At 38.9% G+C, this 15676-nt stretch overlaps 1 protein-coding gene across 1 annotated transcript in view; it reads right to left on the reverse strand.

Annotated features, from left to right (window-relative positions):
- Window positions 1-5571: 5571 nt before the first annotated feature.
- Window positions 5572-15676, reverse strand: part of INO80 (INO80 complex ATPase subunit) — a 112125-nt gene continuing 102020 nt past the window's right edge. The window contains exon 28 of the mRNA XM_030921731.1: window positions 5572-5691. Coding sequence (XP_030777591.1) covers window positions 5593-5691 — 99 coding nt within the window. The 3' untranslated portion in view covers window positions 5572-5592. The remainder of the gene's footprint in view (window positions 5692-15676) is intronic.

The following is a 15676-nucleotide window of genomic DNA, read 5'->3' on the forward strand; positions in this document are numbered from 1 at the left end:
AAAAACAGAAAGGAAAAAAAAAAACAAGGAAAGGAAAAAGGAAAGGAAAAAAAAAAAGGGAACAGAAAGGAAAAAGGATAAGGAAACAGGAAAGAAAGGGAAAGGGAAAGCGAAAAAAAAGGAAAGGAACACAAGGAAAAGGTAAAAAACAAAAAAAAAAAAAAAGAACAAAAATAAAAAAAAAAAAAAAAAAAAAAAAAAACAACAAAAAAAAAAAAAAAAAAAAAAAAAAAAAAAAAAAAGGAAAAACAAAAAAAAAAAAAACAAAAAACAAAAAAAAAAAAAAAAAAACAACAATCAACAAAAAAAAAAAAAAAAAAAAAAAAAAAAAAACAAGGGAAAAAAAAAAAAAAAAAAAGGGAAAAGGAAAGGAAAAAGGAAAGGAAAGGAAAGGAAAAAGGAAAGGAAAGGAAAGGAAAAGAAAGAAAAGGAAAGGAAAAGAAAGGAAAAAGATGGGTAATTTCCATAGTCTGTACAGTCAGAGTTTAGTTCAGATGTAATCACTTACAAATAGGTGCTATATACAGAAGAACACTAGTGAAAGAAATGTAGGTAAAAATAAATTAGTAGAAAAACTTAGAAATACAATGGTTTCTTTTGGATATCAATTATGTACTGAAAAGATGCCTTGTGATGATGAGGTAGGTGATGAATTCAATGTAATTTTATCATATTGTAATGAAAAAATAAGAATTGCAGAAACCTTGGGTTCTTATAATCAAAGAAATTAGTTCTAATCATGGACTATACTGCTGTAAAACCCAAAAATATCTAAATCAAACTACTAAGAAGTTCCTTTCTAATGAATAATGCTATAACAGTATTGATAATGTGAATTAATGTTTTAGGGGCTCTGACTAAACAGGAGAAAACAAAATCCCAGAAGGCAACATGGTGGTCTGGGTGCCCTCTCTAGGAAGCTGAAAAGGCATCTTAACTCAGGGTCACTTGGAACAGACCTTAAAGATCAGCCATCTGGCTGGTCTGTTAAGGGGCCTATAAAACCACACAGCAAAGACATGTGTAGGTCTCGCTCTCACTCTTCTTTAATAACCCATTGAGGTGACTTTGCACCAACATACCCAAATAGTGCTAGGCACATAGCTGACTGCAGTAAAGGCTTGTTGAATGACTGAAAAGGAACCACAATGAAAGACAACTGTGAATCTCTACGACTCTCACAAAGAAAAAAATCCATGCTACAGTCACTTTTCCCTCATGTTTTCCAAAGAGTCACACTGAGTGGTCAGATAATGGGGCGAGGATCCATTTGGTAAAGGTCATGGGTTAGGAGGAAGGGAAGCAAAGGCCAAGGCACCACAGAGCAAAGACCTTGTGAATGGCTTCTAGGATCACGCACTGGTCACATGCTCTGAATGTTGCCCAGTCAGGACATCCTGGCCAAACAGTCTTTAGTCTCAGTCAGACTTTTTCCTGGAAGGATCCCTCATAAATAAATCTTGTATGAAGGGAATGTAAATGGCTTTTTATAGGCGTTGTTGTTTACTCTGGCTGACCTTTGAGCCACAGGGCTTTCCAGTTGAAACTATAATTTTTTCTTTGGATATCTTTCATTAATACTAATTAAATTATTTGGCAAGGAGTGCTTGTGTCCAAAAACACCGGTCTTTTTCTATCAGGCGATTGCAGTCACTCAAATTTGTAAGTTGAGCATTTTCCCCCCTTTGGAGGGGTCAGTATATGCACAGTCCAGATTCTACACATGAGAAATAGATTACTTCTTTGCCATAATCCCAACTCTAAGCATCCAGTTTGTAATGTACGCAAGGATCAGAAGGAGACTTCAGTCTCTTTTTCCATTTTGTCTAATATTAGATAGAGGGTGTTAAAACGATGGTTACCCAAATGTTGACTCTAAATAACATTCACTGTTACCTAAGTAATTCTCAGTTGTGGAGTCTGAAGGCTCAAGCAAGATTTCCTAATAAAAGCTGTGAAAAATTACATTTTTTACTAAGTAGATCCAAGTAAAATTTAATTAATGGTGAAAATGCCATTATTTTAGAGCTAAACTTTTCAAAATTGTTGTGCACTACTACTGGGACTGCCCAAGTAATTCTGCTTCCCAAGTTAAGTAAGAGATTTCAGAGGTAATAAATTATATACCTCCTGATTTTTCTCCACTATGAAGGTACTGCAAAATATACTGAGCCCTGGGTCTCACAGTCCCGTTTTCTAATAATTGGGTAAGCCAGGAGAACGACTACAGCTCTACTACTCAGAAGCCCAAATCACTAGAAGTCAACATACTACAGCTCTGGTTGGGGTCTGTATCAGCAGAATTTTCTACAAAGAAATATACATAGTCTTAAATGTTTTTATCTTTTCACTCAGTAATTTCTCATGTTTGAATCTATGCTAAGACAGTAATCTAAAATAGTTACAAAGCTTTATACACAAAAATATTCACTCAATATTTCTAGTAGACATTTCTATTCAATAATAGAAAAGTGGTATATATACCCAGTGTAACAGAACAGTGATCATTAAAAATGTTGTTGGCGGCCGGGCGCGGTGGCTCAAGCCTGTAATCCCAGCACTTTGGGAGGCTGAGACAGGTGGATCGCGAGGTCAGGAGATCGAGACCAACCTAGCTAACACCGCGAAACCCCGTCTCTACTAAAAATACAAAAAACTAGCCGGGCGAGGTGGCGGGCGCCTGTAGTCCCAGCTACTTGGGAGGCTGAGGCAGGAGAATGGCGTAAACCCGGGAGGCAGAGCTTGCAGTGAGCTGAGATCTGGCCACTGCACTCCAGCCTGGGTGACAGAGCGAGACTCCATCTCAAAAAAAAAAAAAAAAAAAAGTTGTTAGCAAGGCTGGACACGGTGGCTCATGCCTGTAATCCCAGCATTTTAGGAGGCCGAGGCGGGTGGAACATGAGGTCAGGAGATTGAGACCATCCTGGCTAACATGATGAAACCCCATCTCTACTAAAAATACAAAAACTTAGCCAGGCGTGGTGGCAGGTGCCTGTAGTCTCAGCTACTCGGGAGGCTGAGGCAGGAGAATCGCGTGAACCTGGGAGGCGGAGGTTGCAGTGAGCCGAGATCGCGCCACTACACTCCAGCCTGGGTGACAGAGTGAGACTCTGTCTCAAAAAAAATAAAATAAAATAAAATAAAGGTTGTCGGCAAAGACTTTTTAATGATACATGAAAATGGTTATGACAGAACATTAAGTAGAAGAAATCAGGATACAAAATCCCACCTATAATATGGTAACAGTATAAATACAACCCTACACATATGTTAAAGACTAGAGGATATACCAAAATGTTAACAGTAGTGGGATTGTGGGTGATTTTTCTTTTCTTTCTTTTTTTTTTGAGATGGAGTCTCACTCTGTCACCCAGGCTGGAGTGCAGTGGCGGATCTCTGCTCACTCCAACCTCCAACTCCCGAATTCAAGTGATTCTCCTGCCTCAGCCTCACCCCCTGAGTAGCTGGGATTACAGGCACCCACCATCACGCCCAGCTAATTTTTGTATTTTTAGTAGAGATGGGGGTTTCACCATGTTGGCTGGGCTGGTCTCGAACTCCTGACCTCAGATGATAAGCCCACCTTGGCCTCCCAAAGTATTGGGATTATAGGCGTGAGCCACCACACCCGGCCTTTATTTTCATCTTGAAATATTTTTCGAATTTTTCTCAATAGGCATTTCATTATAACATATAAAGGCCCCAACTGTTACTGAAGAAAATCAAAACATTACTGTTAAAAAGATCCTTAAATGTACAATATCAAATATACTAGTGGAAAATAAACACAAACAGTATCAGGTGAAATACCTATTACTTAATGGCTTTTCTCATTACAAAGCATGCCACCCCATACCAGTGTACCCACATCACAGATACACTGGCATGACTGAAGAAAATACAGGCACTCTGAGGAAACATACAGTCTATAGATCTTGCACATAAGATTCTTGTCAAGTTGCAGCTCTGAGGCTGGAGTAGGTAAGGACATGATATGATAAGATATGTATCACTGATTTCAGAATTAAGAAGAGATGAAGATCGCCCAGTAATTTTTTTTTCCTCTTTTTGCCAAAACAATGTGGTGGGCTAAGGAGCCACAATGCTTACTCATGTTTCAAATAATTGGTTTTAGAATCTACTGGTAGCTTCTGCTAGGTGAGAATCTAGGTCAGGCTATCCACACAGCTGTGCCAGGGTAAACAAATGGAAATAGGTTTGAAGCAGATCTTCTCCTTATTGTTGGTCAAACAGGCACCTGGAATTCTGGTGTGTAGTTTTAACTTAGGAAAAACCCTTAAACAGAAGACATGCTGTGTTGAATTGTAGATGTGTTTTATGCCAAATTATTTTATGTCTGAATTAAACCATGCTTTAGAACTGAATGAAATTAAAAATTATAATCTAAATAAAATGGCTATGTGCTTAATTTTCTTCACAAGAATTCAAAAGTGAAATATTAAGAGGCCATGCAATTAAAAGCCAAAGTCAAAGCTGTTCTGATTTACTGATATTAAGATCTGCTTTATTCCTCAGCTCTCCAGGTCTAAGGAGGAAAACTGAAGATGAAGTTCAGCAGACCGTCACTAGTGAGGCCTGGCTTTCTCCTTGGAGAGAGCAGTAAACCAGACTCTACCTATTACAATGAGAAACTGCACTCAGGATAATTATGGCTCTGTAAACCATCAGCATTCAGCAGGCGTTAATTGAAATTTCATAGGCTCATTAGCAGGTGGGAGAGGTACTGTGGATGAGAGCTGCCAGCTGAATAGATTGTACAGTATTGCAATTTGTCATACTGCACTGTACTGCTACTATGTTGAAAGGAAAGCAGGAAAATAAAAGGTACTTTTTCTTATACAAAATGAAACACAGAAACAAACTAAGTCAACACTCAGAAACTGCTACTGTTAGCAGCCGGGAACATTGGTTCATGCCTATAATCCTAGCACTTTGGGAGGTGGAGGTGGGTGGATCACTTGAGGCCAGGATTTCCAGACCAGTCTGGCCAACATAGTGAAATCCCGTCCCTACTAAAAATACAAAAATTAGCTGTGTGTGGTGGCGCATGTCTGTAATCCCAGCTACTTGGGAGGCTGAGGCACAAGAATTGTTTGAAACAGGGAGGCGGAGGCTGCAGTGAGCCAAGATCGTGCCACTTCACTCCAGACTGGGTGACAGGGAAAGACTGTCTCACAAAAAAAAAAAAAAAAAAAAAAAAAAAAGAAATGGCTACTGTAAGCAATGAGGAATATACGCTGGTGGATTTTTTTCTACATACTTATTATCCATTGAGGAGGATCTTGGTTCATACTTAGAAACGATTTCTTTTATTATCCAAAGAAATAGGCGCTGGTATCATAAGAAAGCATACTTCAAACATACAAACTAATTCAGATCTATGTGTCTCTCCCAGACACATAGATCTGAATTATGATAAGCAGATTTAGTAACTTCTTAAAATGGCAGGAATTACATCTTGATTCCTTAACAATCTCAGATGCCCTGGCATTAAAAAAAAAAAAAAAAAAACTTACCATTTCAAGCACTAGAGGGAAATTAAAAAGATAATTTTTGTAATCCCCATGAACATTACCTGTTCTGAAAATCAGCAACCATGTCTCGCCTCTCCGAGATCTTGGATGAGCCATCAAGCCTCATGTAAGTATGCTTCCTGTAAACCATGTATTCCTGCCAACCGGGATGAAAGGACACAGTAAGTCTGATGCAAATTACTGTATTCTGATTTCCATAAGCATCTACCCGTCTTTTACCTTGTCCACATTGGAGGCAAGCCATTATATCCAGAATGGGGAGAGCGCAACCTCAAGAGTACAGGAAGTTTACTTGTAAATGAGTTTACTGCCAACGTGTGAAAATCCAGGGCAATCTGAAGATTATAATCACTCTCAATTTCAGTTTGGAACCTAATCTTATTCCTGTAAATTCCTATAGGTTTCATTAAAAAAAAAAAAAAAAATTCCACAAACCAAAATAGTTTTTCAGTCATCAACCAAATATCTTTCACAGCTACGAAAATACCTACTTTTTTTTTCAGTGAATAACATTCACTGAAATGAATGTGTTTCCCCAGAGCAAATCTTTACTGATTAAAATGCTTACATTTACAGCCTAAGCTTCCTTCTCCCATCAGAGCATGCATCACTGTTAGGGGACACCTAAGCATCAGAGTGAAACAAAAGACAAGGTAATTTTCTATGGCAGAGAATGTTCTTGACATTATCAAGAGGAATTACAACTTTTAAGAATGAAGAGACGTCAAAAGATACAATGGAGAGACTGCCTCTCCATTCTTAGAAGTTGCAATTCTTCTTATAGTTATGTCCAAATGAACATTTATTTCCTCTTTTGTTATCTCTGATTACACTACAAAAAGTCCACTTGTAGAAGAACTAGTATCAAAAACTCAACACAGCGGCCTATTTATAAGAAACAGCACAAAATAGTTACTTCGGTTCTAAAATAACTTCTCTATTGAAAAAGACTAATCATTTCTATATTTGGGAAATGTTTGTGTTAATTAGTTTTCTGTGGTCAAATGTTCTTATATTGCTATATTTTCATATGTAACTCTTACATTCGGTGGGGCATTTTAGCACATAAGGTTGGTGTAGTTTGGTATATCTGGTGCAGCGTATGTGACAGCCTATTCTTAGATGGAGTGAGTGCCAAGAACTTGGCAGAGGTCTCTGGGTAGGGTACATGTGAAGCAAAGCTGGTCAACAAAGTAGACAAGCTCACTGACATACGCATCTTCATTGTGTTTTATGTTTGGTTTAATTTTAATTTAACTTTTTGCTATTTCTTTCTGTCTCGAAGTGGTTCCTTAAGAGCTGTGATAATCAAAGAGGAGCATAAAATACTCAAAGTGAGCTTCAAGTTCATACTTGCTGGCATTGCTATATTGTAGGACTGAGCTAATGGCAGAAGGGTAGGGGGTGTTTTGGATAAAAAGGACTTCAGGAAAGAAAGTATAAAATGATAGCAAGATGAAGGTCCTTAGAGGCTTGCTATACCTTTTGCAGCTAATCCAATCACAGAATGTTGCAATCAGAACAACAAAATAACTAGACAATACCAAGATAGTTTACAGAGAGTCACCCATAACACAGATTATAATTTTAGCCTTATTTATTTATTTATTTATTTATTATTATACTTTAAGTTCTAGGGTACATGTGCACAACGTGCGGGTTTGTTACATATTGCTTTTTTTTTTTTTTTTTTGAGACACAGTCTTGCTCTTGTCACCTAGGCTGGAGTGCCGTGGCGCAATCGTGGCTCACTGCAGTCTCCTCAAGCAGTTGTCCTGCCTCAGCCTCCTGAACAGCTGAGATTACAGGCAACCGTCACCACACCTGGCTACTTTTTCTATTTTTAGTAGAGACGGGGTTTCACCATGTTGGCCCAGCTGGTCTCGAACTCCTAACCTCAGGTGATTTGCCTGCCTTGGCCTCCCAAAGTGTTGGGATTACAGGTGTGAGCCACTGCGCCCAGCCTGATTTGCCTTTTAAACTGAACTTCTAGCCACATAAAAGCACTGATGAATGAATCTTCTAGTAAATGATGCTGTTTATATATTTATATATCAAGGCCAGCACAACCCCAGGGATATTATTCCTAGACCATAATCAAACCAACCCTGATTACAGAGAACCTGTTACTGAGGCAACAGAAGTGAATTATTCCCTTCCACAGCTTCAAGTCTTAGCTCTTGAACTAAGATGAGCAGTGGGATTTCAGACTTTAGTAAATTTAGAGTCTATTTCAGTAAATAGCTTAAAAAAAACAGAAAACAAGAAAATGGACATGAAAAGATCTGTTAAAAGTCTGAATACAGCAACATCTACATCCTCATACTATAAGAAAACACCTAAAAGACAAAGATTGGGGCCAGGTGTAGTGGTTGGCCGGGGGAAGTGGCTCACGCCTGTAATCCCAGCACTTTGGAAGGTCGAGGCAGGTGGATTACTTGAGGTCAAGAGTTCAAGACCAGCCTGGCCAACATGGCGAAACCCCACCTCTACTGAAAATACAAAAATTAGCTGGGAGTGCTGCTATGTGCCTGTAGTCCCAGCTACTCAGGAGGCTGAGGTGGGAAGATCACCTGAGCCCAGGGAGTTTGAGGCTGCAGTGAGCCAATATCATGCCACAGCACTGCAGCCTGGGCAACAGGATGACTGTCTCAAAACAAAACAGGTGAATGGATGAAGAAAATGTGGTGTATATATATAAATATATACTGGAATATTATTCAGCCTTAAAAAGAAGGAAATCAACATGAGTAAACCTGATTAAGTTAAATGAAATACGCCAGACATGGAAAGACAAATACTGTATGGTTCAACTTACATGTGCAAGCTTAAAAAGTTAAACTCATAAAAGTAGAGAGTAGAAGGGGGTTGCCAGGGGCTAGGGGAAATGGGGAAATGTTGGTCAAAGGGTACAAAGATTTAGTTATGCAAAATCAAAAAAATCCTGGAGATCTAATCATTATGGTGACTACAGCTAATAATATTGTATCGTATATGTGAAATCTTCTAAGAGAGATAATAGCATATGATCTACCTCAAATATATACAATTTTTATTTATCAAGCATACATCAGCAAAGTTGTAGCTGGAAAAAACTTCAAAGATTATTCTGATAGTCTATATTGGCAGCTGAGAACAACCACTAGAAAGAGAATGCAGGGCAGTTTCCCTTTGAACCTTGCCATTCAGCATGGCCCTCAGATGGGCAGCACTTGTACCACAAATGCAGAATTGAGGGACACACCTCTTACCCAGTAAATCGTAATCTGCATTTTATTTTTTTGAGATGCAGTCTTGCTCTGTTGCCCAGGCTGGAGTGCAATGGCGCGATCTTGGCTCACTGCAACTTCCACTTCCGGGGTTTAAGTGATTCTTCTGCCTCAGCCTCCCAAGTAGCTGGATTATAGGCATGCGCCACCATGCCTGGCTAAGTTTGTATTTTCAGTGGAGATGGGGTTTCACCATGTTGGTCGGGCTGATCTCAAACTCCTGAACTTAGGTGATACATCCACCTTGGCTTTCCAAAGTGCTGGGATTGCAGGCGTCAGCCACGATGTCCAGCACACCACTAAAAGGTGCATTTTAATAACATTTGATTCGAAAGCATTAATTTTGAGAAGCACTATGGTAGACATATGCAGTTTTTTTGGTTTTGTTTAGTTTTTGAGGCAGGGTCTTGCTCTATTGCACAGGCTGAAGTATAGTTTTCTTGGATCACTGCAGCCTTGACCTCCTGGGCTCAAGTGATCCTTTCACCTCAGCCTCCCAAGTAGCTGGAACTATAGGCATGCACTATTATGCCCAGCTAATTTTTTAATTTAAATTTTAAATTTTTATAGAGATGGGGGTCTTGCTATGTTGTCCAGGCTGGTCTTGAACTCCCGGGTTCAAGTGATCCTCCTCCCTTGGCCTTCAAAAGTGCTAGGATTACAGGTGTAACCCACTGTGCCTGGCCAAACATACACTGTTTTTAAAGCACTGGAACACTTTCTTCAAGCAAACTCTTATATGAAACCCCTCTAATACAGATAATAGATAAAAGCATCGCTATCCTGACTGATGAAGAGTGGCCATCTCTGCTTAATAGCTACCGGTCCTCTAACACATCTCATCAGTTTGAAAACCACTATTTTACTATACAAGTTGAGAAGACAATGCTCTGTTTGCATGCCACTGATTAAAAGGTAGGATTTCGGATCACATCCATATGCCACATCAGTGGCATGCAAACAGAGCTGCCAGCATAACTCAAGATAGTTTTACTGAGCATTCACTAACTGCCAGTCACTATTCTATTTTACCTGGTTATGTTCATCTAATCATTATGGCAACCTTTAAGGTAAGTGTTATTTAATATATATATATATATATTTTTTTTTTGAGATGGAGTCTCGCTCTGTCGCCCGGGCTGGAGTGCAGTGGCCGGATCTTGGCTCACTGCAAGCTCCGCCTCCCGGGTTTACGCCATTCTCCTGCCTCAGCCTCCCGAGTAGCTGGGACTACAGGCGCCCGCCACCTCACCCGGCTAGATTTTTGTATTTTTTAGTAGAGACGGGGTTTCACCGTGTTAGTCAGGATGGTCTCGATCTCCTGACATCGTGATCCGCCCGTCTCAGCCTCCCAAAGTGCTGGGATTACAGGCTTGAGCCACCACGCCTGGCCTATTTAACATATTTTTAAATTTCTCTTTTAATTTTTTTCCCCCAGGATCAGAGATCACGATCAAAATCTTCATGATCTGCTCTGCAACAGCTTCCAATCACCTCCTTTTTACATTTTTTTTTTTTTAGATTTTTAATTTTCATGGGTATATATTAAGGGTAGGTTTACTATTGTCCCTCCTATTTTACAGATGTTAAGGTCCCTCATGTGACACAGGCAGTCGGTGGCAGACCTAGGATTGAAACTCAGGCAGATTGGTTCCAGAGTCCTTGGCTTAACCCTCCTACTGTTTCCCAGATGGAAGGGATGATCAGCACTACTAACATGAAAATAAGAAGGAGCCCCATTAACCCCATGGTTTTTAATATATCCTGTCCATAATCTGATCCACCACCATTATAAAGAAAGGATAATCGGACACCTGAAAAAATAAAGGCAAATGTTTTATATATCCTATTACCTACCTTTCATTCTGAAACTTCTGTTCCAAAGCTGGCTCTGACTTTCATTTTAACCAGATTTCATTTTGATAAAACAATTTTGGGAAAGGACTCAGTATGGTCCACAAACCTGCAGATGTGATGTAATTTTATTTTCTTGGACATGCTGTTTTCCATCTTTGGGGTATATAATTAGCAAAAAGGCTACTCTCTCTATTACAATTTTTCTGTAGTCCAAGTAAATTGAACCAAGCGAGTTAAGTTGACAACCATAATTCCCTTATCTAATACAGAGCCCTTTGGAGCAAGACAAGCAAAAGGCAATCATGGGCCAAAATAATCTGACTTCAACCTACTCCTGTTATCTCCCTTTCTTCTATGCCATTCCAGTCACAATGGACTACTCTTGTACCTTTCCACCTCTCTTTTTACATCTGGCTTCCTTAGTCTCAAATTCCTTTCTCCCTGATGGTTGAAATTCTATTTGTTCTTAAGTTCAGATGTCACTGTCTTTGTGATGCCTTCCTTAAGAGTGACTCAGTTAGAAATAAACGTATCCTTCTTGCTATCCTCAGCTCTATTCACACATTTTGACATTAGTATCAGGGTTCACTGACAGTTATTTGTATATGTGTATGCCTCCTCCACTAGATACATTCCTTAAAGTCAAACACTATGTTTAACTAATATTTGCATCTGCCTAGCATTCATGCTTTGCTCAAAGGTAGCATGGAGGAAAAAAAGGATTAAAAAGACTATACACAGCATGGCTGTAAGTTGACAATTTTTCTTCTATAATTCCTAAGACCTAATAAGAACTCTAGTTAACAGTAGCCCCAAATTTCTTTTTTTTTGAAAGGAAGTAGAGTACACTTGGAAGAAGGCCAAGCAGGCAACTTAAGATATCAGATGTGCCAACCCAATTTGCTTTTCATTCCATGGGGCATTTTCAGAATACCCAGCTTTACAATATCTTCAGAATCACAGCTTCCAAAGGTAACCTGCATTTCTAAGAGAGGCCAACTCATAAATGACAGAATGTCTACTCAGGATAAATCTTCCCCCAGTGAGTAACTGCACTTGGATAGCTGACTGAGCAAGTTACATAACTCAGGGTCTCAAATGTCATTATGTATGGATTATCTGGATTTAATTCTACATTGCACTATTATCACATATTGGTGCAGTTCAAGATTTGTCTGGATTTCAGTATTTAACAATTACACCACATATAGCATAAATTGATTAACTCTTTCCAAGTACTCTTTATTACACAGGAAAGTATCAAGTGGCTTATTTCCTTAAACTACAAACTCAGTTGCTTGATGCAACAGGAATGAAACTCAAAAGAGAAGACCCAGAGATAAGTCATTTGTAGTAAGTTAGAAGTTCTTTGCTACTAGAATACAGAGAATAGTCCCTAACCATGGTAAAACTGGTGGTGGCAGGAAAAGTTCTGCCTGACATCCAGCTGGATACCACCATCCCAAATGCACAGGGATCATGTGTTCCCCTAGTATGCCCAACAGCCAAGATCCTATAGGTGGCCAGGTGCAGTGGCTCACTCCTGTAATCCCAACACTCTGGGAGGCCAAGATGGGAGGATTACTTAAGGTCAGGAGTTCAAGACCAGCCTGGCCAACATGGTGAAACCCCATCTCTACAAAAATACAAAAATTAGCCAGGCATGGTGATGCGTGCCTGTAATCCCAGCTGTTCCAGAGGCTGAGGAAGAACTGCTTGAACCTGGCAGGTGGAGGTTGCAGTGAGCTGAGATCCCACCACTGCATTCCAGCCTGGGTGACACAGCGAGACTCCGTCTAAAACAAAACAACAACAACAAAAGAACAACAAAAAAGATCCTATAGGTGGTTCAGTAAATATAAAATAAACTCATAACAACATTTATTGATCTATGATTTCCTCACCTATTTATGTCCTTGACTTCTGCCAGTGGCAAACTAAAAACTCCTGGCCCTGGAAATTAAGCAGTCTCCTCTTCACTATTTTGGTTTTTCTTAGTGCCCATTTGTTACAGCAAAAGCACTCTCCTTTTAAAAATCCCCTATCTGGAAATACTACTATTTAGATGCCATATGAAATAATACAACATTCCTGAATATATTCTATTTGGAAGAAGATCTGATACATACACAAGAAATTTAAAGTCAGATTTTTACCCAAGGGAAAAAGGAAGCGATCAATGACTTTAAAAAATACTGTGCAAATAGTAATGTCCAAAACTAGTATTTCTCACAGAATGGAAACCTGGCCATAGAGAAGTATGTGAATTCTTAATGTCTTCTAGTTCTGCCAAGCCCCAGAAACAGAGAGACAGACAGGCATGGCTAAGGCACATAACAACAGCAGCAAAACCCCAAAAAGTCTGTTGGATGAAAGAGAGCTGCTGACATACTCCACAGCAACACAGAGCTTTGATACCCGCAGTGTGAGTTTCTAACTCTTACTCTATTGGAAGCATTTCTTTCTCTCTTTGAAGAGGGTATACGATTTCAAGAGAAAAAGAAAAATCCTGAAATAACAAAACAACATTTTGAGACTTAAGTTTGTGTTTTTTCTTAAGGTCAAGAACACTCAATGGACAGCATCTATTCAGAAGGTCCTAGTGCAAGATCATGTGCCAGGTCATGCTTTAATGCTGAAACATGGCTTTAATGAATGTTAGTACTCAGAGTTTCTATTATGAAAGTGACTGAAAAACACTCTTTCAAAGATAAAAAAATGCAGGCCTAGTGCTGCACTATCTCAAGATGCACAATATGTTTATATTTCATAAATATATGATTAGATATACGGTAAACACTGTGGCCATTGTAATTCCGTGCTCATAAATTAAATTATATTTCAGTACTAATCTCCTGGAATACAGAATGTGGTTCATTTGAGTGGATAATATTAAAATAAATTAAAAATGAATAAACTTTAAGAAAATAAATGAAGAACCACTAGTGTAGCATTAAGGAAACCAGACAAGAGTTTCATTTTAGTTTTTAAAACATACAAATAGTTGCAACATTTTCCAGTTTCAGCATCCAAGATGCATGTTATACATATGGCTAAGGAATGTCAGCAGTTGTGAAATTCAGGCTTTGAATTTGCATTTCCCTAATTTGGAATTCCCCTTAGAAATACATCTATGTTTAGAGAGGCTCTCAAGCTGCTTATTTGCAAAACCTACTCACTAGGTCCACAACCCAAAAATAACTGTTGGATTATAGATAGAGAGGAAGTGATCCTGGTGTGTAGAATTTACAGCACTTATCCTGAACGAAACTTATCATACTCTGAATTACTTATTTTAGTAATATTTAATGAGAACCTAGAAGTGTGCAATACACCGAGGGAAGGACTAAAATAGAGGCTGTATCAAACTTAAACCACCTACACTCACCTTTACCTACCAAAGCTAGTTTATTTTTTGATTGCTCATTCACATTCCCTTGGAACTTCCCTTTAATATGAATCAACATGTAAGACTATAGTCTTGGAAAAGAAATACCATTATGTCCCTTACTAGTATCCTTAGCATACTGCTTTTTCTTTGTTAGCAGCTGAAGATCACTACTTTAGCTATACTTTCCCTGACTCTTGAGGACAAGGAAAGTGCACTTTACCTAAAAAGAGCCCCACTGAAGGAAAAGTTACTCATGTTGTTTTGGCTGTTGGGCTCATGTTTGAACGGAACACTAGACATGCAGGCAGTCCTTCTATTTTGGATTACTGCAGTTAGGACATTTAACATAGTTAATATATACAGTAAAAGCAACAGCTTAATCACCTCTCTTATGGTGACTTACATTCACTCACAAGCACTTCCATCATTTAGGAATAAGTGGCCTACTCATAATACAAACCAGAGAGTTTAGCCTGTCAACAGCATTCAAGGGGCTATGAAACCTAAGACTTGGTGCTGAAACTGACCCCAAAAATCATTTATGTCTCTTGCTAAAAGAAGTTACCAGATTATTAAAAGAAACCTCCCACTGATTTCAGATAAATTCATTGCAAAATTCAACAAGCCAATCCTGGCTTCCAAAAGGCCTGAAAACCCTCCTTAATGCTAGCCTTCATTCCTTCTCTACTGATATGGTCCCTACTGCTTTATTCCTAGATAATGATAATAACAGTACAATTTCCACTTACTTATTACTATTCCCTGGTGTAACAGGGTGAGGGTATGAAGCCTTACATATATAAAAACATGAGAATATTTATGTACTTCTGACAACCAGGTGCTTTTGCCTCTCAAACTTTATTTATATAAAGACTTATTCTACTAGTTTGTAATTATCTGTTCTCATTTTCACTCTCCTGTTTCAAGGTCTATGACCTCCTGTCCCTTAAAAAGTAAGTCACCACTCAGACAAGAAAGAGAAAAACCTCAACAAAGAAGCAATTAAAGAAACAAAAGCTGCTTTGCACAGTTATATCTTTTCCACTAACTTAGTAGCTGTCAAGCCTGGTTGCACATTAGAATCACCCCAGGACCTTGTAAATATCCTGATGCCCAGGCCTCATTTCAAACGTAGTAAGAAAGAATCTCTAGGAATGGGACTAGACATCTACATTTTTTAAAAGCTTCTCAGGTGATTGCAATACGTAGTCAAGTTGAGAATCACTGCATTAACTCAGGTTGAATAGCTGTTCTCTGCTTTTTTACATAGAGAACTAATCCTAAATCTTGTTTTCCATACATAATTTTAGATTCCTACGCTGTGACCTACTTTAAAATTAAGAAATATCTTCCCTAGTAAAAGAAGGATGTAAGAGGTGTTCTATTTCACTGGTATAGGGAAGGGGGCGCAAGTCCTTCACATACTCCCCATACCAGGATCTAACTCTGCTCCCTTTATAGATTATAAAATCAAAAAAAGGAGTTTTGGGGGCTGGGTGTGGTGGCTTACGCCTCTAATTCCAACACTTTGAGAGGCTGAGGTGGGTGGATCACTTGAGGCCAGGAATTCAAGACCAGCCCGGCTAACATGGCAAAATACCATC

Source organism: Rhinopithecus roxellana, chromosome 17, assembly GCF_007565055.1.
Source record: "Rhinopithecus roxellana isolate Shanxi Qingling chromosome 17, ASM756505v1, whole genome shotgun sequence".
Classification (NCBI taxonomy): domain Eukaryota; kingdom Metazoa; phylum Chordata; class Mammalia; order Primates; family Cercopithecidae; genus Rhinopithecus; species Rhinopithecus roxellana.